The 27,484-nt window shown below is 43.0% G+C and overlaps 1 protein-coding gene across 3 annotated transcripts in view; it reads left to right on the top strand.

Annotated features, from left to right (window-relative positions):
• GALK2 (galactokinase 2) overlaps positions 1-27,484 on the top strand; it is a 159,411-nt gene that overhangs the window by 130,843 nt on the left and 1,084 nt on the right. For all 3 annotated transcript variants that reach the window (XM_066388330.1, XM_066388331.1, XM_066388329.1), the window contains one exon: positions 21,195-21,396. In XM_066388330.1, coding sequence (XP_066244427.1) covers positions 21,195-21,396 — 202 coding nt within the window. The remainder of the gene's footprint in view (positions 1-21,194; positions 21,397-27,484) is intronic.

Genomic DNA, 27,484 nt, shown 5'->3' with positions numbered 1-27,484 from the left:
CTGATTTAACCCAATACTCTTTCTCTCAGTCCTTTTTTCTCAGTATATCAGTAAGCTGGCCTTAGCAATCCTGCACCAAAAAAGAGAGATAATACCGAATTTTGACTTTGCTAAACTAAAGAAAAGTAGTAAAGGTGGGTTACTTTGTGATTAAAGAGTTTCCTTTAGCTATTTCTCATTCTGGTGCTTTGGCCCTAGAAGATGTAAAACTGTGTGGCATTTAGTAGCTTTGCTTAATTTAAGGAGCATACTCAGATTGACAAGAATATGCTTGAGCTGTTGTGTTTTAGAAGAACCATGAGAAGTACTATAGGATTTTCTCACTTGATAATCACAGTTTCTTCATAGATTATCACAATTAAGTTTAAGAAAAATAGTTTGTTTTTTTCATCAAATGGAAATATATAAAGGTATAAAAGAGTTAGCTGGTCAGTAATGTCAATTTCCAGTTGGTGTTCTCAGATATTAAGAAAATAGATTTAAAAAATAGATTGTGAAATAGCAAACACTAAATTCTATGATTTTAACACATTCAATTGTTTTTTATAAAAGAAAGTTTTTTGTAAAGAGCCTAGAAGAAACTCCAACGGAAACTATTGACCCTTCTAGTGTTTAAAGATATTGGTGTGGCAGAAACCCTTAAAATCTGTGTGATGGACTTCTAATAAGGCCAAATAATAATTAGTCCAGTTTTGTCTGTTGCTTCTTGGCCCCTATTGACTTCTCAGCTGTCTGGCCACAGAGGACATAATCATGCCAAGAATAAAGGGTCTTTGTTTTCTAGGAAAAAGGGGGCTGAACTGTTGTTATTTCAGATCATTTGGGGATGACTCTTCTTTTTTGGGGTTTCCCCTTTCTCTTTAGATGTGTGCATTATATACCCTTATTCACTGGTTCTTCTTCCCTCTTTAAATATTAAAGGAACTAAAAATGAATGCGAACTACTTTATTGATTATGACTTTAAAGGCATGGCATCTTCAGACTCAGTTTCCCTAAGAACAACCCAGTACCAATGTGATGTCTGCTGTGTATTGGTTGGTGCCTCATCTCCTTCTTGCCCCACAGGGCTAATAATAGTAACCTTGTTTCTCTCTCCTGAGGCTATTCTGGAGCCAAAAAAGCAGAATTCTGGAATTTTTATCCACCTGTGTGAGAATTTTAAAAGAGCTAAAATGAAACAAATTCTGAAGGCACATTTTGATGAGGAATTGACTCCTACAGTAGTGTTAAATATACTTGGCCATTTCAGACTGAGTCAGGCCCAGAATGAATCTGTGAGCTTGACCATCCCTTCATACTCTGTGCCTTCAAACCCTGAGCTCCCCAAGTGTCTTGAGTTAATGTGATTTGGGAAGGGCCATCAGCAGAGGAATATGGTAGATAGTTAGGCCAGTGAGACTAAACTTCTACCTGTCAGACACTCTGATCTTCTTTCCCAAATATAAGAGTTTTCCTCTCTGTAGGAGGGTCATCTTTGTCAATTGAGCCTTCAGCTTCAGGGGTAATTGTACCTACCACAGGGAAGGAGGGGAACATCAACCTTCCTAACAACAGCAGCCTCCTAGGCTCTGGTGATCTACAACTATGAAAACAAGCTGGAAATAACTTATCCAGCCTCTCATGAAGTTCACTTACAGTAGTCACTGGAATGGCATTTCCCAGAAATAAACCCTAAAAGAGTTGCAGCAGCTAAATGTGATCCGTGAGACACCACCTTCCAACAGCATTTGTGTCCTTAAAAAATTGTCCTTGTTTTGCACATCTCTGTACTTCTGTAGTACCTAGCAGATGTTTGACAAATAATTAAGTGAATTAAATTAATGTTCCCTTCATATGGAAAAGTAATGGGTCTTGAGGCCAATTCCAGAACTCAACACACTCAAAGTCTAAAGAATAGTTAGATCTAGCCTTTAAAAAATCAGTCTATGTATGTTATCAGTAATCATAATATCAACCACTAACATTGAATTTTATGTGCCAAGCAATGTTCTAAGGACTTTTAAAATATTTGCTATACTTCTTTATTACCATGGCCCTCATGTTTAGAGTCCCCCATGAAATAATCCTTTTCAAGGCTGTAAACTTTGTCTTAAAGACATGTGGACACACACATTCACTGCTTCTTCTGCCAACCCCTTGCACTCGGCTAATCTGTTCATACTCTTAAGATAGAACAGTCAACCCCCCCGCCCCGCCCCGGAATTTGGCAGCTCCTAAGAAACAAAGAATTTTTTGGTAGATGTTTCTTTTTATGTTTGTTTGAAATTCTATTTAAAGAAAGGTAAATGTACTTGGCCATGACACTACTGATTGGGTTTGTGTTCATGGACATAACTGGTAATTATTAATGCTGAATACCCATTTTTCATTCTGTAAACAAAGAATAACAAGGTTTTCCAGCCAACCAAATATGCTACCTTGCTCTCAATGTTTTGACAATGGTCTTTTCCTTAAAACATTTCAAATTTATGTAAGTGAAATATAGACAGGTTATCTAGTTTTAACTTAGAGGAACATAAAGGATAAAGACTGGCTTCACATGTTTTTTTCTGCTAGGGCCATCCCCAAAGGTATGCTCCAATATTTTGCTATTTTATAGAGAAGGAAACAGGCATAGAACAATTGAGCAACTTGCTCAAGGTCACACAGATAAAAGCAGCAGAGTTGGGATTCAAACCCATACACTTTGACTCCAGAACTCTCCCGCTATCTATATTCTTAACCACTATGTGATGTGGGCCGTATTAGTCAGCGTCCTATCACAAAAAGGGATTTATTACATAGAGTTGACCCTATGCAATTGTTTAGAGTCTGCACAAGGCATCCTGAAGGCAACAGGAAAGACCGTCGGGAGTGATGACTGTTCTGAATTGGGGAGAGTGAACACGAGCTGGAGCCAGCGTCAGACTCCTACCTCCTCCATCCAGGCTTCCAACTTCGAAGACACTGGTGTTCTGCAGGAGAAGTTAAACATGTCCCTGGCCCAAGAGACAGAGAAGCTGAAGGAAGGGCCAGTGCTATGGACCTGCTGCTATTCTGTGCCAAGGAAGACAGCCGATAAATGACAATGTATACGAGTTGCAATGGCACCTGATGTCCTTGCATAGACCTTTGAAGCATAAAAAATATATATGACTTCCACATTCCTAGTATTTTTTTAAAAATTGCTTATTTCTCCTGGGGCTGCTCAGTGCTGACCACACCTCGGTCCCTGCCCTGCCAGCCTCATTGGCCATGACCCTGTAGTTCCTGTCCACCTCCGCAGCCCCAATGGCTCTTTTGACTCTGGACTTATGGCCCTGCCACTCAGGGCTGCCTTAAAGGAAGGAAAGGAAAGGAAAAGGAAAAGGACAGTTTCTAAACTTTTAATAGACTTTTTCCTTAAGTCTAGGATATATGACTTGACATCACTCAGTAATTCCCCTTGCTTTTGAATTTGTCATGGATGGGTCTCTACCTTCTAGATGCAAAATTATCAGAGGGTCAGCTGTGAACTTATTAGACACTCTGCTTTGAGTAAAATGAAGCTTCTGCAGATATCAGGACAGCTGATGTCCCGTTCGTCCCCGGTTGCCCCTCTGCTGGTTCGAATTAGGAAAACACCTTCTATAATTATCTGCCTAAGAGCCCACAGCCTTGCGATTCCTATCTTTTTATTTTTGCTACTTTTGCTTTTGTTTTTATATTTTTAGGTTCCTGTATAAGTCAATATCTTTGCATACAAAAGCTGCTTTTTTTTTTTTTTACAGTTAAATCTATTTATTTTGGTCGAAGTGGCTATTTCCTATATTGGTGTGTTCAAGCTGATTTTGCTTTTATAACAAACAATTCCAAAGTCTCAGGGGTTGACCCAATAAAAGTTTAATCCTGCTTGCTCTGCCTATCCAACACAAGTCAGCAAATAGGTCTGTCCATCTGAGACCCTTAGGGGCCCAGGCCCAGGGTGGCTCTGTTATTTGTCCATAATCACTGTGGTGGGGAGAAGGGAATGTTGCTAATTGTTCACTGTCTCTTAACATCTGCCAGAGTGACACCTTTACTCCTAGTCTCATTTCATTGGCTCAAGGAAGTCATGTGGATGTGATGAGCTTTATAGGTGGTGGGGAGTACAGTCTGTCTTAACGTGTAAGAACGGGAACATTTGGAAACAGCACTCATGATAGGCACATTTCCCTGTGCTCTGTGGCTATGAGTCTCATCCCATCAAATCTTGGTGATACTGATGAGGACCGGTTTACTTTCTTGCATAAAAATATGAAGTTGACACTTCTTTCCAGACATCTGGGACAGTGAATATTGTTCTTAAGCAAATACTAAGTCATTTTTCACCGGAGTATTAGACATACTGTGACCTATTTATATGTTGCACATTTCCCTCATACTTGTATATATTTTATCTGCACTTTGGTGAAAGCCTTCTTAGTCCTAGTGGCTTGTCAGTGTCTTCCCCAGCTAGTAGAGTTCACAGTTTCTCTTCAGGAGACTATCATTCTAGAATCTTAGAGCAGGAGCTAGGAAAACATTCCCTTCTGTTTGATATTAATTGTTCACATCCTATGCCCTTGTCCTTTTTCAAAGTGCCTAACTTCAGGTCGAACCAAATTTCCTAATAAGATCTTTTAAATCAGAAACTGTGTACCTATTACGACCAACATGCATGCATGCCTTTCCAGTTTGTCTCCGTGCAGTCAGCAGAAATGAGGAACTAAGCATGGAACTAGCGACTTTTAGTAGGCCATTGCCAAATAAATACCAATAGTAATGATGACAGAAATGATGATCCATTGTATCTGTATAGACATTCAGTTTTAACTACATGAGATCTTAACTGGTTGTCACTCATGCTGTAGGTTTCCAGAGGATAACATGATGGACCACTCTACATTCAGGGAATAGACATTGCATGTTTTTTAAAATTTTAATTTATTGATTTTTAGAGAGAAAGAAAGAGATACAGACAGAGACATCAAACCTGCTGTTCCACGCACCCACGCACTGACTGGCTGATTCCTGTATGAGCCCTGACTGGGAATCGAACCTGCAACCTTGGTGTATTGAAACAACACTAACCAACTGAGATACCCGGCCAACGCTGACATTGCATGGTTTAAAAAAAAAGTTTGAGGAAGTTGATTCCTTGTATTGTTTTCAGGAGGGATTAGGGTGGGAGTAACCACAAGAATGAGCACTCTCAGTCCATTAGGACCTCTAATGTTGGGAAGTCTTTTTTTGTTCACAGCTACTGATGCAACAGCAAAAAAGACCAGAGACCACCTACGAGGAAAGCAATATAGTTCACTCTTTTAATGGGAAACAAGTGTTTCTAGAACAAGGAATATAAAATTCTACTCAATTAACAAAAGAAATAGCAAGATATATGTTTCATAGACATGAATGTATTTCACTCTTATGGGGGAAGGGGACAGAGATGAAAACCAAAGGGAAGAGTCATGTGGACAAAGAAAAAGGGAAAATGAATCTGATGACGGAGGAGAGTCTACTGTGCACACACTGCTTGTTGATGGCAAAGCACCAACGCCAACCCAGAGAAACCAGGAGCAGACTCACCCTGTGTGCCTTCACTTTCCGCCCTGGTCCCTGGAGAGCTGCAGAAACACAGTTGTCATCATGGGCTTCGGTGAAACAGCAGCATCCTCATTTAACCTTTCAGGATATTGCCAGTCACTTTGTAAGCACCTTGACAATAGGGACATCTCATTGATTGTTTATGAAAGTGAAACCTTTTAATCTTTTCTGAGTATAGTGCATTGTGGAAAGTCTAGGTGTAGTGTAGGCATATTGTCTTCAATTCTTGCAGTGAGGAAATTAAGAGGGCTGTCTTTAGCACATGAGTCAGAACTGCCTCACTCCCGGTCCCCCTTTGTTCCGGGCCCAGGTCACCTTCCTGGTCTCTTCAGTGCAGGCCTTTCAAAAGCAGATTCTAGGCAAGAGTTTATATAATCTAGTTGGGTCCTTTTGCATGGCTGACGATAGAGCTTCTCACTTGCTTAAACTATTGTTGTAATCTGGCAAATGACTACTTTTTGATCATATTGGCGAACTGAGTAAAATAAGTAAATAAAAGTAAATTTTTATTTTTTTATAAACAAATAAAAATTTACTTGATTGAAGGCAACAATTCAAATTCTATCCTAGGGACTGTGTGTTAGCAATCAGGGAGGCCAGCATAATCCTTGCACTCATTTATTTATCATTTTGTGGGAAAACAATAAAATATCACTAATGTGTTCTGATAAAAATATACTACTTATTTCTCTGATTAGCACTGATTTTTCTTCATCCTTTTGGTTTCCTTACATCCCCTACCCCCTAATTTAATTAACAGGAGAAAACAAAGACAAGAACTCATTCCCATTTATGTTAACATACCGGGACAGCCCAGCTCTGGCAAGTGTGACCATTGTTTTCTGTAGTCCTTCATTCACCTCTACATCGACCAAGACTCCTTCCCAACTCCCTAGGCTCCTTTTCAAATGACTTAAAATTGTCTGCCCTCTTCATTTTTCCCAAGAACCATGTTTTAGAGATGTTCTGGGAAGTTAATGGGAAAGTAGTTTCCTCAAGAAACAAAGGGAAACATAAAAAATGTGGCTCATCCAGAAGGCAGTTTCATACTCTTCCTGTGTTGATAGGATGGGGACAAGAAGATGACATTTATTGAGCACCTGTTCTATTCAAGACATTCTATTAGATTCTCAGGGGGCTATAAAGATGAAGGTGGCATAGTCTGCTTTCCTAAAGCAGTGTGATCACTGTAATTAAGAAATAACACATAAGAATTAGTGACTGGGCCCTGGCCGGTTGGCTCAGCGGTAGAGCGTCGGCCTGGCGTGCGGGGGCCCGGGTTTGATTCCCGGCCAGGGCACATAGGAGAAGTGCCCATTTGCTTCTCCACCCCCCCCCCTCCTTCCTCTCTGTCTCTCTCTTCCCCTCCTGCAGCCAAGGCTCCATTGGAGCAAAGATGGCCCGGGCGCTGGGGATGGCTCCTTGGCCTCTGCCCCAGGCGCTAGAGTGGCTCTGGTCACGGCAGAGCGACCCCCGGAGGGGCAGAGCATCGCCCCCTGGTGGGCAGAGCGTCGCCCCTGGTGGGCGTGCCGGGTGGATCCTGGTCAGGCGCATGCGGGAGTCTGTCTGACTGTCTCTCCCCGTTTCCAGCTTCAGAAAAAAAAAAAAAAAAAAAAGAATTAGTGACTGGAATGTTCTTGGTGAGCTTCATGAAAGAGGTGGCATCTGGGCTGACACGGAAAGAGATTTGGGGACTGCAGAACCAGGCCGGGCAGGAAAGGAATGGGGCCTCCACTGTTGCACAGCCAGTGGCGGAGCAGTGTGTCTGCAGCAGGGGCGGCCCAAAGGCACCGCGAGAGGCAGGAAGGGATTGCTCACATTCAGAAGACTCAGTGTGTCTTGATGGACTGGAATTTTGTGGCCCTGCATTTATTATTGGACAATGAAAATATAGGCCCGTGTTTGATGCAATCAAATATTTGGGAATGCCACAGTCAGAATGGTGATCTGGAAAGTTGATTGTGGCAGCTGTATACAGGTTCGTTAGAGGTGAGAGGGAGACCAGTTAGAAAGCAGCTGCACAATTGTTCAGATACAGGTGGTAAGGATTCAAACTAAAATGTAGAGTGCAGAATGAAAAGGAAAGAGCTGTGGGCTCTCTCTTGACATCTGAATGGCCCTGGAGTTAACAGGAGCCAGAATGTACAATTCAGGTGCAGGTGACTACAGCAGTGTGAGGCAAAGGTTTCCAGTTCCGAGGAGTAGAATTTATTATGACACAGACAGTGCCTGTTCTTGCTGCTCCTAGAAATCTGAGAAAGGGAAGCTGTAACCATGTGGGGTGCCATTGCCTCCATGGACAAGATGGCATTAGGCTATGGATTGAAAAAATATTCACAAATGCTCTTGGAATGTAGTTTTCCACGGACTAATGTGGTTTGTGTTTGAAAGTGCACATATATTTTTCATCAGTGGCTTTGCTTTTAAAAGCAGGTAGTTAAAAAAAATTTTTTTTTCCTCTTAAATGTAAAATGGTAATTTAATTTAGTCTTTGCAGCATGGGAATGGGATATTAATGGGCTGAAAACAGCAGTTTATTTTTTGTGGGATTGACCATTTCAGAAACTTCACATTTATGAAAAATATTATTACTAGAAAAATAAATTTGAAACCACAGTCCTACTTCAATGAGGACTTTCATTCTACTGCTTAAATACTCCAAGGAGTCGATGCTTCAGAGCAGCAGGGACTTAGTCTGAAACAGAGGACTTTGGAGTGGATTCTGAAGTGGTTTTCCCCATCTCTCTACCTCTAGATTGCTGTTCTTGGAAATCAAGGCCTGGTTTAGCCCAGTGGAACTTTTTGTTTGAGAGAAGTTGGCCAGTGGCGTGCAGCTATGGGATTGTGCAAAGCAGCTCAAACCACAACCGCATCTAGCCCCTCACCCACACAGTGGAAAAAGTATTTTGGGGTATGAGTCTCAAGATTAATTATACACTTACATGATAAAGATTTCCAATTCTCTCAGACAGGCATATTTATTTATTTTGTTTTGATTAATTATCCTGAGTTGAAGTCTTTAGCCAAGTTAAGTCTGAGTCCTAAACTATTTACAACTATTAAGCTTGTTAGCTGAAAACCATGCTCTGGATTCTTCCGTGTCCACACAACCTTTCTGTAGTGTTGCGACAGGAAGCTGCTTGAAGGAACTCGCTGTATGAGGATGAGGGAGATGGAAGTCGAGTCGTTGGAGGTCGGCGTTGCACTCCTCAGACCGACCCTGAGTACGGACTGGAGAACCGTCCTTTAAGGGCGTACCGTACACAGACTAACGTGCTCAGAGGAATCACCAGGAAAGGAGACTTGAAGTCCAGTCATGCAGCGGAAGAGAGAAGACTTAGATGCTAACAGAGTCATGGTACTTCACTGCTGCTGGAGGCAGGTGCCTTAGTTTTAGCTACCTTCCAGGCCTCTCCCAAGGAGCTCTCCTTGTTCATGCTGGGGAGAGGGAGGGCCTTGCCTCCTCTTGAAGCTGAGGGGTGAGGTTTACCTGTCACGGGTCACTCGTCACCTGGTGGTGAGAGAGGGTCCTAGGCTGGTCCTGGTGTCCTGGCACATTCTGTGTGTGGGGCTTTGGGTCTCATAAGCACAGGGTTTGCTGACAATAGAATCCAATGTCATATCCAGACTTGTGGAGAGACTTCGGCAGTGCTCCTCGCTGTCTGCTGCCCGTAGCTTCTGACCGCTTTCTCCCTGCTTTTCATGCATTCTGGTAAAGAATAGGAATATGCAATCCTAATAGATTTTGTGAGCTCCCCTAATATCTTTAAAACAAATGCCTTTTTGATTAAGTTGGCTCATGTAGATTTCTGTTGTTTAAAAACGAGAATCCTGACTGATATCATTGCTGTAATGGTTTCTTATTTCTAGCTGGAACTTTGAACCTGAATTCAAGGATAACTTTATGGAATCTGTGTGTATGTTGTACTCTATGCAGAATTTTGGCCATCTGTGCATTCCGATGGGGAAGAGGGTCCATTTTTTTCAATCTCAGTTGAAGAACCTGAAGCTTTAAAAGTTCAAAAAACTTGCTTAAGCTCAAACAACTAGTAAGTTGTAGTTTAGGATTTGAGATGTCTTTTTGAAACCTCTCTTTTATTTGATTTTCAAAAGGTTCTTAACCCTAAAAATGTCAAAACCCACATATCTATAATTTACACACTTGATTTCGAAGCCCGCACAGTCTGGCCCCTGCCCGCCACTCGGATTTTCTCCTTCACTGTGTTTCCTGTTACTTCTTCCCTTCGTCTCTGATTTTGCTCCAGTCACGTCCAGGAACTAGGGATTTGCTAAAAGCACCTCATGTTTTCATCTCCATGTCTTTGCTCATGATGCTCCTTCTGCCTTATGTTTCTAATGCTCTCCTTTGCACCTTACCCCAACATTTTAATTGGGGTGCTGGACATCTACGCGTCTGGCTTCGACTCCTCTGTGCAGGTCAGGACTCCCGGACCCTGTTCCCAGGCCCACCTGCTTCAGCCCTGCCAGCAGTCCACATCACATGAGCAGCTGGGGTGGCATCTTCTTTGTTTCCTTGGGGCATTCTCCAAAGTCACTGCCCAGGCACATCTTTGTAGAGAAATTAACACCTCTGGGGGCAACACTCAAATAACCAGAATGTCATGGATAAATGTCCATCCTGTGGTGGGCCACTTAGGAGGCACCTTCTCCATGGTTCCTCAGAGACCCCCAAGCAGCTGGTCCTTGTTGCCCACGGTGGCGACCTACTCACTCATGCTCTTGAGATAGATTATTAGACTGGATTATCCAGATGGGCCCAGTTAATCCCAAGAACCCTTATGCATCTTTTCTTGGCTTTTGTTCTTTCCTGCCTCACTTCCTCCCTCTTTTGCCCCGGCATCCTAGATGACTGCTACTTGCACTCAAGTCTCTGGGGCTCTGTCTTCAGGCCAGCCCAGGTCCGGTCCCTTCCTGATTCTCTGCCTCCGTGTCAGCTGTCTGCTGTGAGGAACTGCCTTAGCGTTTGTCGCCCATCGCTGCTCTTATTTAACGATCTCTCTCTAGTAGCTGATTACTTCATTGATCGTTAAAATTTTTAAAATTTATTTTATTGTTTTGTGATGGTAAGAACACTTAATATGCGATCCACCTCTTAGCTATTTTAAAGTGTATAGAACAGCATTGTTGACTGTAGGCACAGTGCTGTACAGGGGGTTTCTAGGGCTTACTCGTCTTACTCGACTGCAACTTTATGCTCATTGATTAATAACTCCACATTTCTCCCTCCCTTGGCCCCGGGTAACCAACATTCCAGTGTTGAGTGTATGAATCTGACTGTTCAGCTATCTCATCCAGTTGGAATCAGGAGTACTTGTCTTTCTGTGTCTGGCTTATTTCACTCAGCATGATGTCCTCAAGGTTCATCCATGTTGTTGCATATTGTAGAATTTCCTTCATTTTAAAAATAGAATAATACTTCCTTGTACGTATATAATGCATTTTCTTTAAAAGTTTTTGTTCAGTCTTGGTTGAAAAGACTGAAGCTGTAAATATTCAAAGAACTTGCTTAAGATCAAACAACTCGTAAGTTGCAGTTTAGGATTTGAGATGTCTTTTTTTTTTTTTTTTTGTATTTTTTCTGAAGCTGGAAACGGGGAGAGACAGTCAGACTCCCGCATGCGCCCCACCGGGATCCACCCGGCACGCCCACCAGGGGCGACGCTCTGCCCACCAGGGGGTGATGCTCTGCCCCTCCGGGGCGTCGCTCTGCCGCGACCAGAGCCACTCTAGCGCCTGGGGCAGAGGCCAAGGAGCCATCCCCAGCGCCTGGGCCATCTTTGCTCCAATGGAGCCTTGGCTGCAGGAGGGGAAGAGAGAGACAGAGAGGAAAGGGGGGGGGGTGGAGAAGCAAATGGGCGCTTCTCCTATGTGCCCTGGCCGGGAATCAAACCCGGGTCCCCCGCACGCCAGGCCGACGCTCTACCACTGAGCCAACCGGCCAGGGCCTGAGATGTCTTTTTGAAATCTCTTACACGTAACACTATCTAAATGGATATAAGACAATTAAATGAAGTGTTCTATTTATGAGTAATAGGTACAGAGATGGCCTCTTTTCTTTCAGGTGAAAATAGGGGGTGTCGTCATGTGGGCACTACATTTTCCTTATCTATTCATCTGCCAATGGACATTAAGTTGCTTTCACATGTTGGCTCTGTGAATAGTGCTGCAGTGAACATGGGAGAGTTACTATCTCTTTGAGGTCCTAATTTCAATTCTGTTGGATATACTATTCTCAGAAATGAGATCGCTGGATCAGATGGTAGTTTTATTTTTTTGAGGAACCTCTGTACTGTTTTCCACAGTGGCCACACCAATTTACACTCCCACCAAGAGTGTGCAAGGGTTTCCGTTGCTCCACGTCCTCACCAACACTTGCCTTTTGCTGGACTGTTACTTCTTGAGAGTAAAGAGCTTATCTTATTCATTGTTGTTCTTTCATATTAAAACTGATGCTCATCTTTATGTAAAAAACATGAAGACATGAGAACTTTCTTCAGATCTATCAAGGGCTTTCTTATGTTTGCATATGTCTAAGGAACAGAATGAAAGCCAAGGAGTAGAGGTTACATCAGGGGTCCCCAAACTACGGCGCGCAGGCCGCATGCGGCCCCCTGAGGCCATTTATCCGCCCCCCGCTGCACTTCTGGAAGGGGCACCTCTTTCATTGGTGGTCAGTGAGAGGAGCACATTGACCATCTCATTAGCCAAAAGCAGGCCCATATTTCCCATTGAAATACTGGTCAGTTTGTTGATTTAAATTTACATGTTATTTATTTTAAATATTGTATTTGTTCCCATTTTGGTTTTTTTTTTACTTTAAAATAAGATATGTGCAGTGTGCATAGGGATTTGTTCATAGTTTTTTTTATAGTCTGGCCCTCCAAGGGTCTGAGGGACAGTGAACTGGCCCCCTGTGTAAAAAGTTTGGGGACCCCTGGGTTACATGAAGGTAGACTTCAGTTCAATACAGAACTATCGATGCAGCAAAAGAAGTGACATTTGTTAGTGACAGTGGCTCCTTATGGCATGTCAACCCATTCAGTTTGCCCACTGTTTTCTCACTAGCCAACAATTCCTGTTAATCGGAGTTTTAGGGAACAAGAGTCCAGGCGCTGATGCCTACAGGGACCGGGCGGGCACGGGAACCAGTGAGGCAGGCTGAGCATCGGTCGGTGTGGACCAGCACTGCAGGAAATGCAGCACGTGCAGTGCGTGAGGAAGAGCTGCTTCTCAGCTGCAGCCAGCCGTCGCTGTGCAGTGCTGTGATGCTGCCAGGCCTTTCCATTTTTCAAGGGAAAGCAGAAATCCAGATTCTTATGTAAAGTTTAGAAAATAGTATATGGATCAAGAAAGCATCACAATGGAGATATGGATCACAGGTTGTTAGTTTTCAACCTTTATGTAGCATGTGTACCAGAGAATGCTACAACCTCAGATATGAGGACAGCCTCCCCGAGAGGCTGCCCCAGACTCTGGTCAGTTTGATCTCTGTAGGCCCGTAAACACACTGTGCTGGGGCCCAGCCCGGCCTTTCCCCATCCTGTCTTTGCAGCAAGGTAGTTCTGTGGCTCAGGCCCTTCTCCCATGACACTTCTCACTACTGTTCTTTGCCCACTGAACCCTGTCTTCTTAGTGTGCCTTCAGCGTTTCCAGAGCTTGGGTGTCTGTGGCTTGGGTCTAGGCTTGGGGCACAGGCTAATGGTCCATGGTCTGTCTTCTCTGTTTAATTGAGTTGTAAATTCCTCAAAGCAGGGGCTTCTATTCTCATCTTTCCTGTCTCTGGAAGCATGGCATGGGACACATGGCAGGTGCTCAGTAAGAACTATTGGTTGACTGTTGCTAGATGGCTTTCTTACTCAGTACTTTTGGTATCTCTCAGTGGAAGATGAGTTAATACCCAGGAGGCTACCGCTCTTGAGTGCAGAATGCAAGATTAAATCAGTGGGGCTCTTTTAGAGATTGGATAGGCTGTCCTCCACTGACTGCTGACCTGCTGCTCTCAACTTTTATAGGAAAATGGTGCCAGTCGATGGCTCTTTCCCATTTTCTCCCACCAAAGATACAACAAAATAATCAATGGTTGTGTCCTAGTTTAGATTCATTGATTAGAGAGGGTTTCTGATCATAAGCTATGTAGCCATCTTTTTGATACGATGATTGTCTAAAGGAAAAAAATTTTAACTGGTTATGATTATCTATTTTCTGTTCCTTCCCTCTTATTTGAAACACATTTTGTTTGTTTTAGAAATCTCTTTTCTCCCACATCTGTGAAGCAAAATACAATATAAACAATTCTGTCATCTGTGATAATGGGTATTAGGTACACTTTAGACACTGGAGTTTACTAATTGTCTCCAAACTTTCTTTTAGCAAAGTATTCCCAGTTTTGTGTGTGTGTGTGTGTGTGTGTGTGTGTGTGTGTGTGTGTGTGTAGGTGCTAGTAAGCATAAATTACCTAAATAGTAGGTCTTCATTTCCCCTGCTGCATTTGTCCCACAGCTGTTAATTTAGCCAAGCTTCGGTGTAGCTTTGTTACAAAGTCAAGGAACTGAATCGCTCATTCAATAAGTATTTATTGAGTCTTGTCTGTGTGAGAAACCCTATTTTAGCAGCTGAAGATACAGTAGTGAAGAAATCAGACCAGGTCCTTGATCTTCCAAAGTTTACCTTGTAGTGTGGAGAAATAACCACAAGCCAACATATAATACAAATGAACACGCAAGAAAACTGGATGTTGATAAATGTTGAGAGAATAAAAGAAGAGAGAATGTACACGAGAGGGAATTTGTCTCGACTGGAGTTGAGGGAGGGTCTCCGTGAAGTTGTGACACCTGAGACTTGAATGACAAGCAAGGGCCAGCCATTTCAACATCAGGATGAAGAACGCCGAGGCCTAAGAAACAACTGCGATGAGCACCCTGAGGCAGGAGCCTGTGTCGTGTAAGGAGGTACAGCGAGGCAGTCAGAGGGAAGAGAAGTTTAGAGCTAGGAAATAGAACATTATACAAGTGAAGCTAGTCAGCAACCTTTATAGCAGGGGTCCCCAAACTTTTTACACAGGGGGCCAGTTCACTGTCCCTCAGACCACTGGAGGGCCGGACTATAAAAAAACTATGAACAAATCCCTATGCACACTGCACATATCTTATTTTAAAGTAAAAAAAACAAAACGGGAACAAATACAATATTTAAAATAAAGAACAAGTAAATTTAAATCAACAAACTGACAGTATTTCAATGGGAACTATGCTCCTCTCACTGACCACCAATGAAAGAGGTGCCCCTTCCGGAAGTGCGGTGGGGGCCGGATAAATGGCCTCAGGGGGCCACATGCGGCCCGCGGGCCGTAGTTTGGGGATCCCTGCTTTATAGTTTAAATGTATACGGCCACGGTCATTTAGATTGCAGAATCTGTATCATGATTTCAGGATTAGAATCAGTTATTACCCAAGACTCACATTGGAGAAAGTCAGTGTCCTAAAGTCTATGCAGTATCTCCCACTTCAAAGCCTCAGATGTCCCATGGATAGGATAGGATGCAAGTAGTATTTTAGAAAATGACACCTTGTATTATATTCTTAAATTGAATTTGCCTGGGAAGAAATCATATACGAATGAAGATAGTAAGAAACAACTTCCTTCATCCTTTAATATAATAATTGTTCTCAAGGATTATAAGAGTTGATATACAGATGGAACATATGGTTCTAAAGTTAACTGGACAGGGAAGAAAGCTGTTATGGACAGTTTTGGATTTTCTTGTATTTTTTTGGTATCTGCACAACAGAGACCTGATGAGTTGCCAGCACATAACAAGCCAGAACCCTAGATCCAGAGAGCATCTGTGATGTGTAGCCAACAACAGAACTGCTTTCCCTCCCAAAGGGTGGTCTCCAAATCTGCTGTAGCCCTTAGCAAGATTTTTGTATCGCAATTGAAAACAGATGCCCTTTCTGCCCTTGCCCTTGTTGTCTGAGTTACTACCGTTCAAGGGGCGTGAGCTGTGGGATCTCTCACGCACCCTTAGAATGCCCGGCAGGAGGCCTTCATCAGACATTCTCATTCAGAAGCTGCTGTGAAACACCCTGCAACAGACCATATACACCAGAAGGTGCCAGGCTCGGGAGGTTTGGATAATCTACTTGGTGGGTTCCAAATGTTTCTTGTCACAAATCAAAACTTTAATCTTAAGGTTTAATATAAAAAAAAATCTCTGGATATTTTCTACTTTAGAATATTTAATTATAAGGGACCATATTTAATCCCAAAGGACTATGTAACCCTAAAGGAAAACCAAAGCACGCTGTCCCTAATGGACTATATTCAGTCTTATTACAGGATATGGCCCTAAAATATGCTTATATGACATGTACATGACATTAAAAATCCAGAGTATCAAAAAACTCACTTTGAATTCTTGATTAAAGAGACTTATTAGACATAACAGAATATGCTGTGTAGACCAGAGGTCCCCAAACTACGGCCCGTGGGCCTCATGCGGCCCCCTGAGGCCATTTATCCGGCCCCCGCCGTACTTCTGGAAGGGGCACCTCTTTCATTGATGGTCAGTGAGAGGAGCATAGTTCCCATTGAAATACTGGTCAGTTTGTTTATTTAAATTTACTTGTTCTTTATTTTAAATATTGTATTTGTTCCCATTTTGTTTTTCTACTTTAAAATAAGATATGTGCAGTGTGCATAAGGATTTGTTCATAGTTTTTTATAGTCCGGCCCTCCAACAATCTGAAGGACAGTGAACTGGCCCCCTGTGTAAAAAGTTTGGGGACCCCTGGTGTAGACTTTGCTTGGATTGTGGTGTAAATCAACTGACATTTAAATAACACCTAGGAAATTTAAATATGAACTGAATATGAGACCATATTAAAGAATCATTTGTAATTTTGTAGATGTGATAATGATGTGGAGGTTATATAAGAAAATATCCTTATTTTATAGACATGTACACTCAAATATGTAGGGAGGAAATGTCACATCTATATTTTAAAATACTTCAGCAAAATTGAAGCAAGTATGGCAAAATGTTAATAATTACTCAATTTAGGTAATAGGCTCATGGGGTTTATTATAACATTTTCTCTACTGACCTGTATAGTTGAAAATTTTTATACTTCAAAGTTTTAAACAAAATCTTTGCAAGTCAGAGCATAGTGCAGTGATTTGTCAGCTAAACGCACTGCTTCAGGGTCGTAATGGATGTTACTTTACTGAGCCTTTTGTGCTGCGGTTTGCAGTAGCAGTGGACCTGGAAACTAGATGATTTCTTCATAAATGGGACATTGCAATAAAAATGAACCAATAATCTCCCCTTACCCCGGCCCCCACCCCCATGCTCTGATTTTGTAACTTGGCCTATGATTATAGGAGGTTAAATAGTTCAAAAGTAAAACTGAAACATATGGAATCCAAAAGCTAGTATTTTTTTTCATTCTGGAATGTAAAGCTCTCTTTAATTATAGTTGACACACAATATTATATTAGTTTCAGATATACAACATAGTGGGATTTGACATTTATATACCTTACAAAATGATCACCATGAAAAGTCCACTATCCGTCACCAAAGTTACTGTGATATTATTGACTGTATTCCCTAAGCTGTACTTTACACCCCTGTGATTATAACTACATGTGTACCTCGTAATCCCCTTCACCTTTTTGCCCATATTTCTACCATCCAACCCTCTGGCAACTATCAGTTTTTCTGTATCCATGAGTCCATTTGTTCATTTGTTTAGATTTTTAGATTTCACACATAAGTGAAATAATACAGTATTTATCTTTCTGTATTCACTTAGCATAACACTCTCTAGATCTATCCATGGTGTCACAAATGGCAAGATTTCATTCTATATCCATTTCTTCTTTATCCATTCATCTGTTGGTGAATACCTAGGTTGCTTCCACATCATGACTATTGAAAATAATGCTGCAGTGGATATTGATAGTATTTTACTTACTTATTTATTAGATTTTATTTATTGATTTTTAGATAGAAAGGTCAGGGAGGTGGGAGGAGTGGGAAGCATCAACTCGTAGTAGTTGCTTCTCGTATGTGCCCTGACCAGGCAAACCCGGGGTTCGAACCGGCAACCTCAGCATTCCAGGTCAGCGCATTATCCATTGCTCCATCACAGGTCAGGCCCATTGCTAGTATTTTAAGTATCTTGTTTCAACCTCAATTTAAAAGAACAAACTTTTTTTTTTAACTTTCAATATTATTTTCTATTGGTTTCAGGTATATTCATAGTGGTTAGACAATCATATACTTTACAAAGTTTCCCCTGATACTTCCAGTACCCACCTGGCTCCATACATAGTATTAAAGTATTATTGACTGTATCCCCTAGGCTACAGTTTACACCCCACGACTCCCTGTAACTGCCGACCTGCACTTCTCCGTCTCCCCTGTGGCCTCAGTCCTGCAGCCCCTCCCCCTGGCAGCCACCGACCTGACCTGCACTTCTCAGTCTCCCCTGTGGCCTCAGTCCTGCAGCCCCTCCCCCTGGCAGCCACCGACCTGACCTGCACTTCTCAGTCTCCCCTGTGGCCTCAGTCCTGCAGCCCCTCCCCCTGGCAGCCACCGACCTGCACTTCTCAGTCTCCCCTGTGGCCCCCAGTCCTGCAGCTCCTCCCCCTGGCAGCCACCGACCTGACCTGCACTTCTCAGTCTCCCCTGTGGCCCCCAGTCCTGCAGCCCCTCCCCCTGGCAGCCACCGACCTGCGCTTCTCAGTCTCCCCTGTGGCCCCCAGTCCTGCAGCTCCTCCCCCTGGCAGCCACCGACCTGACCTGCACTTCTCAGTCTCCCCTGTGGCCCCCAGTCCTGCAGCCCTCCCCCTGGCAGCCACCGACCTGCACTTCTCAGTCTCCCCTGTGGCCCCCGGTCCTGCAGCCCCTCCCCCTGGCAGCCACCGACCTGCACTTCTCAGTCTCCCCTGTGGCCCCCGGTCCTGCAGCCCCTCCCCCTGGCAGCCACCGACCTGCACTTCTCAGTCTCCCCTGTGGCCTCAGTCCTGCAGCCCCTCCCCCTGGCAGCCACCCGGCCGCTCTCTGTGTCTATGAGCCTGTTTTAATTTTGTTTGAAAAGAAGAACAATCTTAAAATATAGTTTCCAAAGTTATCTTTTCTCCTTTTGAAATGTACATATTGCAACCTGGATTATATTAATATATATATAAAATTACTGGCACTGTCTCTGGTACCTACATGCCAGCCAATGGCCTTTCTTTTTCCTTCTCTGTTCAGAGATGGTGAGGAGTTATCATTAAATTTACCTGTGCTCCAAAGAAAACTAGATAGAAGGTGACAGAGGACAATCTGACTTTGGGTGATGGGTATGCAACATAATTGAATGACAAGATAACCTGGACATGTTATCTTTGAATATATGTATCCTGATTTATTGATGTCGCCCCATTTAAAAAAAAATAAAATTATTGAAAAGGAAAAAAAAAATTTACCTGTGCTCTTTCTTCAGACAGTGTTTTTGCTGATGGCCTATGCCAGTACTGGCTATCGGTAAGACTTTTTCCCCCTTGGGATATTTTGATATCCAGATCCTTAATATTCCCATTTCCATTGAACTTCCCAATGGAGGTAAGCTCCCACTGCAGTGCGGGCTGAGTCACATGACCTGGCCACTGAGGAACAGAGCGTGTTGCTGTATATTTCTTCCCACCCATGTATAACTTGCGAGTTCTCTCTCTTATGATTTTCCCTCCATACTTGGTGTCAGTAGTTGCAGACACCATATAAAGGTGTCTCGCTGCTCCCTGTCCTCAACACTAGTAAGCTGTTGAGTACTGGCACCTCATTTTTTAAAAAAAAAACACAACAATAACTACACGGAAGTATCTTGATTTTGAAGTAGCGTTAAAAATCAAGCCCTAATCATATCATCCTCACAGCAGACATGCACAGGAGGCACCATTGAAGGGTCTGTGGGGTGAAAGGCTGTAGTGGTGGCGGGTGGGGAACCGGAAGACCAAGTCCCTGTCTCCAGCTGTTGGCAGACTGTGCAGAGATAGGAGAAACAACTACTGTGGAAAGTATATGATAAGCACTCAAATGAGTGTTACAGACTACAAGTGTGGTACAAATTCAGAGTCAAGGTGTTACTATTTGGGACCATCATGGCTTCATGGAGCATATAAAATTAAAACTGAACCTTCAGAAAGAGGTAAAATTTTGACAGCAAGAGAAAGGGCAAGAAACTTTTTTGAGTGGATTAATGAGTATACTCAGCAGCAGGGAGTGTTTGAATAACTCTGAACAGGCAAGTTTGGCTGAAGGGGGAATTCCTATTGGAACCAAGCATGCTGCGTAGAAGAATTTGGATTATGGTAAAAACTAGGGAAGCATAAAAGTTTGAGGCAGGAACATGAGTAAGGCTATGTGTTGAGAGCTCATCACACACATCGATATGACCTCAAGGGAGGTTGCAGGGAGGAATAGGACAGGAACATAGATTGGGAAATCACTACAAAATTTTTTAAGTGGGAAAGGGATCAGAAGTGTAAATTGTGTGTGTGTGTGGGTGTATCTGTATGACAGTGGGAATAGAAGGGAGGGATGATTATAAAACACACTGTCAAAAGAGATCCAACTGGATCTGATGACTGAATTTAGGTACTCTTTGAAAGAGAATAAGAAAACTCACATGAATTTGGTGTAAGCAGCCATGCAAGGAAGTCATTAAAGTTACTTATTAGTAAGTTTAATATATCTAATATGACCTAGTTGAGAACATTTGAAAGAAAACTTTTAAGTCTTCATTTATAGGAAAGTTAGTCCCACACTTATAATTAGTAAACTTTTACACAAATTCTAAGAATGGCTATTCATATCCTCTAGCCTTTGCTGCCTTTTTATCCATCTCCAAGAGTTAGGGAGAAGGTGTTGTTCAGGGGAAAGAATGTGACCCAAGACGTTAGTAGAATCCATTGGTTCATAAATGGAATGTAAGAGTACTTCTGAACAAGCAGTGACAGTCTAGAAGAGAGGAAGCCGGAGGCAGAGCCCGGAGGAGGGAGTCGGTGGCCAGGACATCTGTGGAGGGAAGCCCTCCAGCAGAGGGGAGTGCCAGCTCGGAGTGGCTCTGCGAGGGAGAAGCTGGGCCGCATCCTCTGACCTTACTCTCTCCCTTTCGTCTCTTGCTGTCCTCTTTCTTTTTCCCATCTAGACGGCGAGGGACCCCGTTGGCAGACCCCTACAGGTCAGCCTGCTGGGCTGGATATCGGGGTGGGGAAGGGAAGACAGTAGAATTGGGGGTGCAAACAGAAGCTAACAGTCACAGTGAGCATCTTCTTTACAAAACACGACAACATGGGGGGATGGCTTAGAGGAAGTTCTTCACAGAATCATAATGTCTTAGAGCTGGACTTAAAAGTCAAATTTAGACTATTAAGAATTCTTTCAGTGAACGAGAGAGACCTATTTCAAGTCTGAAGTATTGATAATGAAGACTGAAAAGACAGAAATGGAAGCCCACGGTCGCTGTATTTTGCTTTTCACTGGGTTGTCTAGTAACTGTTTCTAACCTTGCTCCCTATCCTCTGTCTTCCTAAGTGCTCACCTTCAAGCTGTACCAGCGGGCGAAGCACGTGTACAGTGAGGCTGCGCGAGTGCTCCGGTTTAAGAAGACATGCGAAGAAGCACCTGACAATGTGGTCCAGCTGCTGGGGGAGTTAATGAACCAGAGCCACGTGAGCTGCCGGGACATGTATGAGTGTAGCTGCCCTGAGCTGGACCAGCTGGTAGACATCTGTCGGTGAGGCTGAGATAGCAGCAGGGCTGGGGGATGCTGCCAAAGAAATAGTTTAAATTAATTAAAAATGTAACATTTTCATAACCTTCTAAGGGAAAGAAGATCCTTGCCCACTTCTTCTAGGAGGGGTTGTCTGGGCTATAGAGCTGAACTTGCTCCTTCGTGACTGTCTGTGTGATGAAAGATTGGAGACCCGATTCCGTGACTGTATGAGGCTCCAGGTTTGCAGTCGGTTCTTTACAACATCATGAGAAAGGCTTTTCCACCTGTGGATGATTAGGCATTTCAGGGGGCTTTTCTCAGCCACAGACACTGTTGGTACTTTCTCCTGATATTTTAACCAATGCTGTCCACTACACTGCAGCTCTATCAGCATTTCCTGTTTGGTGTCCTAAGTTTAACAGTCTTATTCAAAAGAAGGGAAAAAACAGAAAGAGAGCCTCAAGCCTGACAGGGTGAAGGGGGCTTAAGGGGAGGCTGCTGAAGGAATTAACTCAGAGAGCCAGCATTTCCCGCCTTCTCAATTCAATAGGCAACTTGGGGGAATAAAGACTGAAGAAAGCTCAGTTTAGAAGCAGCTGAGACAGAGCAGTGAAGAGGGAAATGTTCACAGAGCCTGAGAGCAACTCACTCACGGTTGCTCGTGAACGGTGGTAATAGAGGAAACGGTCCCTTTACAGAGGGATCGCAGTGACCTTGAAGAACTGAAAGAATTGGCAGACTCTCAAATGGCTACTGTTATTTCTACTGTGAGAAGATAATGCATGAAGATAATCCGAGAAGAACTGTCTGCAATTAGGAATAAAAGTATCATCTACCAGGTGGCGCACATATATGGCTTGTCTCACTCACTGCCACACTCCCAGCCTGAAGAGTTTAAACCAAGTAGCTCCAGTGACCACAGATGGCATGTGTAACCCAGCTTGTCAAGATTCGCACACAGCATTGACGGCATGTCCCTGCTGTCGTCAGTGTTTGCTCACCAACTGCCAAGTCTTTCAGAGCTTGTTTCATTACAAATGCTCTTTTCAGAAAATACTGAGGGAGCAGGAAATGGAAAGGGGACAAATATTGTTCAGTTCTGGACATAAGAGGAAGTGGAATGATTTGTGCAACATTGGGAGGAAGTGTCTCTGCCTGGAAGGAAGTGAGGTAGTTTGATTCCCCCCTGAAAAGCTGCGGAAGGGCATTGGCTAACCTCTGGCAGTTCACAGATGAACTTTTCTTCCTGCGATGGCCCACCGGCTATGGCTGTAATGGAGCTTACATTCTCAGGGAAAAAGATGAAAATGAAAATTAAGGCCCTGGCCGGTTGGCTCAGCGGTAGAGCATCAGCCTGGCGTGCGGAGAACCCGGGTTTGATTCCCGGCCAGGGCACATAGGAGAAGCGCCCATTTGCTTCTCCACCCCCACCTCCTTCCTCTCTGTCTCTCTCTTCCCCTCCCGCAGCTGAGGCTCCATTGGAGCAAAGATGGCCCGGGCGCTGGGGATGGCTCCTTGGCCTCTGCCCCAGGCGCTAGAGTGGCTCTGGTCGCGGCAGAGCGACGCCCCGGAGGGGCAGAGCATCGCCCCCTGGTGGGCAGAGCGTTGCCCCTGGTGGGCGTGCCGGGTGGATCCCTGTCGGGCGCATGCGGGAGTCTGTCTGACTGTCTCTCCCGTTTCCAGCTTCAGAAAAATACAAAAAAAAGAAAAGAAAATTAAAAATAAATCAAGTGGTAGTGATAGTGTTATAAGAAAAAAAAGAAGAAGAAGAAGAAGGACTAGAGAGTACCAGGGCTGAGTGGGAAACCTTTATATGGCGTGGCTGAAGGCTGCCTCTCTGATGAGATGGTATTTGAACAGAGACCTGAAGAAGTGAAGAAATAGCACAGCATTAGCTAGGTCCTGAGGTCGGTGTGTGGCTGTCAGATGTGAGGAAGAGCAGGAAGACTAGTGTGGGAGGAGGGCCAGAGAGAAGGAGAGAGCAGCTGGTGAGGAAGTGAGAGGGATGGTAGGAACCACAGCACACGGGCCTGGGGGTCCCCGGAGGGACTGTGGCTTCAGTGGAGAAAGGTGGCGATGGCAGTGCTAAACGGTCCTCTGCAGAATGCCCCGAAGGAAGATTCAAGAGAACGCTGTGTGGGTCAAAGAGGAATCAAGGTGACGCCTAGGGTTTTGGCCTTAAAAAATTTCCTTATTTCTGTAAAAGCCACATATTTGGAAGTCAGACTTCACATTCTGGGTCAGAATTCTCTTAGACACTGTCGCGTATGAGAGCAGGCAGAGTAGAGATGGAGAATGCACAAAGGTTAAGTGCTTTGAACAAGTTAACATGAGTCAGTCAGGGAAGGAAGCTGAAAAGGGTGGGGAGTATTGCCAAAGATAATCTTTAGACACCCCCCCCCCCCCCCCCCCCCCCCCCCCCCCCCCCCCCCCGTCCACTTGTGGCACTTGAAAATTCCTTTACTTCTCCTGAAGGGCTGTTTGGAAACTGTTTGCACAAGAAGACAAGTAATTGATGAAATGAATAAAGGATTCCTATGCCTAGAATCCTCAGGGCACTACTACAGGCTAAAATCTTAGTACAATCTGAGCCTGACCCATGAAAGGTGTCTTTGGGTAGCTAGCCTATAGAACAAGGTATAGAAGCTACTTTATGACCCAAGTGGAGAGAGGGGGAGGAATAGAGAGCCCCGGTACTTGCTGTTTTTCCAGTGGAGCTTTCTTCTGTTCTTCAAGAGACAATCAGTTGAGAAGCCAAGGAAAGGGGCAGGGAAGGAGAAGGAAACTGCACTCCTCCAGTTAGGCTGTTTATTATTTTTTAAATTAAATTAATGTTAGAAACCTCAATTATGTGAAGAAAAGTATAATAATGAAGGAAAAAGATGAAGCTTGCCCAATTATAAAATAACTTTTTAATGAACAAAATGTTAATTTTAAGAAACAGCTAAATTTTAAAGTAAGATTTACTGAAGAACAGAAAAGAGTTTTGAAACCAAGTTGATTATATGTAAGACAGCTCATTTGTTATTGGTTTCCCTGGTTGTACTTCAGAAAAAATACTTAAGGCCTTTATTTCCGCTTTGACACTTGTTTAAATAAGAGAGGACTCAGTGGTGTATCGTTGCCCAAGCTGTTAAGGAAGGTAGATGGATGACAAATTTTAGTAGACCAATAAAGATTACAACAGTAACTTTGCTGTCTTCCTCAGAAGTCTTCCCATAGCTTTATTCTATGGTCGTGCTGCTCGGCCTCTTGTACCCGTTCTCCTGAGCAGTCAGAGTGGAGAGGAGCACACTGTACACCCGTGTTTATGCTCTTTCCACCATGGTCTTGGGTGCTAATCTCTACACCGGGCCAGAGAACAGGGAGAGAGCCATTTCAGCTGCCCTTAGGGCTCACTTCTCTTTGAGCCTCTGTCTTATACTTATTGTCCCCCCCTACTCACCAAATATACATACATATACGCACATATATATACATGCATATGTATGCCACATGCTAGAACCAAACCAATTGGCCTTCAGTGGTCTTTAGCGGCTTACTTTCTAAAATATACTTGTAGCTATATTAAAATTTTTTTTTTTTACATTTCTTGATTGATTTAGAGAGAGAGAAACTTCTATCTGTTGTTCCACTTATTTATGCATTCATTGGTGGATTCTTGTATGTGCCCTGACCAGAGATTGAACCCGTAGTGCTCACATATCAGGACAATGCTCTAACCAACTGAGCTACCCACCCAAGGCTGTAGTCATATCTTCTTATACTTTTTCATTTGAACAGTATTTGAAGTCTGTGGTTTCTTGAATCTAAAGCAATCTGAAAGTGTTTCTACCTGGCTATAAAAATAATAGAAATTGTTCTGGAAGATCTGTTTTTCTGAGATTCAAGTCAGAATTTTTTTGGCTTCAGAGCAGAAGCTAGAAGTCTTTCCAAGTAAAGAATATGTTACTGACTGCTTATATTTATATTATATTATATTATATTTATATATATGCCATCTCACATATAATTGACTTGGTTTCAAAACTGTCTTACGTTGTTCAGTAAATTCTACTTTAAAATGTACATTTTGTTCATTTAAAAGATACTTTATAATTGAGCAAGTATCATATTTTTCCTTTATTATTATATTTTATTTCACATAATTAAGGTTTTCTAACATTAATTTTAAAAGCCTGAGTACATATTTTGATACATTTTAAAACAAATATAACAACCCAGCAGCCATTTTTAGAACCTACCAAATGCCTGCAATTATGCTGGGCTGAGATTACAGAGATAGAAGTAAGCTGTCCCTAAATTTAAGATTTTCTAAAATAATTAAATTCCCATTTGTAAAATATAAAATATTTTGTTCTGAAATAAAATTGAATTGAAACACATACAAGGCAAAAGTTCCTTGCTTTCCCTCTTTGTAGTTTGTAGCAAAGCTGGCTCCTACTGGCTCTCCTTTCCCCCGTGGTCCCGTATGTGTGCCTTAGTGAGTGCTTTATGGTCAGACCAGTTCACTTAAAAGTAGGAAATTTTAGTCAGGCTTTATTGGGTGCCTGGAAAGTTATAAGAATATACTTTTCAGTGATAAAAAGATCAAAGGGAACATGCTTTATAATCTCCGTCTCTCATCGGCCTTAGCCTTTTGTTTTGTAGATCATGCTTTCTAAGGCGGAGGCTGCTTTGGTTGTTTTGAACAACCCTTCTACACTATTCCCAATGTCGTCACCGAGGTCATCAAAATGGTATTTGGAGGATTTTAGGGTTTGGGTTTTCATAACTCTGGTATTGCCTCTCTGATGATTGCCTCGCAGGACTTATATTTTTAATGTCTTACTGTTCTCCCCACCTAGGGGAAAAAATGCAAACGTGTAAAGTTCACTGAACACCCTTGGCTCACTTGCTTTTCTCCCTTAATTTAAACTTTGTATTGGTCTCCTAACTTTTGGAGCTGTCTCAGAATTTCTGTGGCATATGCCAAAGGGCGTATCAAGCACCAGTGGGAACGCTGCAGACAGGTCCCTTCTGCCTTGTGGATGTGAAGTACTGGGCAAGCTGCTGACTGGCTGCTGGGGCCGACCCTGACTTGTGAGTGCAAGTGCCATCATCTCAGGGCAGAGGCTATTTATAATAGCACTTGTTGCTCTCTATTTGGGAAATTTGAGCCTGGATGATTTTTAGACCATGTGGCTGAGGCAACTGAATCCATTTTCATCTACAGCAGTCAGGGTGGTGACAGAGCGGCTCTGGAGCCTCAGAAGTAATTACATTTACCTAGGAAGACTTCTAGCTTCTGCTCTCTGGAAGCTGGTGGGGTACTCAGGAAAACAGGCCGTCTTGGCTCAACTCCTGTGGGGTCTTCGGTGAGTTAGAAACAACACTCAGTTTGCTTTAGGTTCGATTTTTGAAACCACAGCTTTCAAAATTGGACAAGTGAAAAAGTGTAAGAAAGTACACCTAGAAGCCTATTAAAGACTATAAGAGACCTGGTTGACTTTGAGTCCAGCAAAGTGGCATAGTTTAGGTCTCAGAAAGTCAAGGAGGAGGAGGACACAGGGTTCTCGGTGATGCCATGGTCTTCCCGACATGCTTCACGGACTCCTCAGTGTTCCTCAACATTTTCTGCAGGGAGAGATAGTGTGATGTGACCAAGAACTTCTTTATTTTAATTTCAAACCACCACAGTATAAACTGGCCTTTTGTCTCACTTAAGAACTCAGGATAATCCCGGAAGCCCAGGGTCAGAGAAGCGTTTCAACCTCGATGAAAGCAGATCGGGTTCAGCTGAGCTGTTGGGCCGTAAGCTGAAGGAAAGTTTGAGGGACAGGAGGAGACGAGCTATTTTCATTTATTTGCAAGCATTTTTTGTTTTCTTCCTCAAACATTATATTTTCATTTCAAAAGTATATTTAATGACTAAAACAGGTGATGAAATCAAAATTATTGAAGGGAAATGAATTACTGGTGTGCAGTAATTCTTATTGATGTTCTAGGGTAGGGGTGACATTCTGTTTATATTTTTCAGTTAGTAAAGTAGCTCAATTAGATGGGAAAAAAGGGACAAAATTGTGCTAAATTACTTTTGGAGTTTTTGATCTCTATGAATTTGAAGTTA

This window comes from Saccopteryx leptura, chromosome 6 (genome assembly GCF_036850995.1).
Source record: "Saccopteryx leptura isolate mSacLep1 chromosome 6, mSacLep1_pri_phased_curated, whole genome shotgun sequence".
NCBI classification, from domain to species: Eukaryota; Metazoa; Chordata; class Mammalia; order Chiroptera; family Emballonuridae; genus Saccopteryx; species Saccopteryx leptura.
Note: the sequence above shows the minus strand (reverse complement) of the source record. Positions and strands in the feature narration are given on the sequence as shown.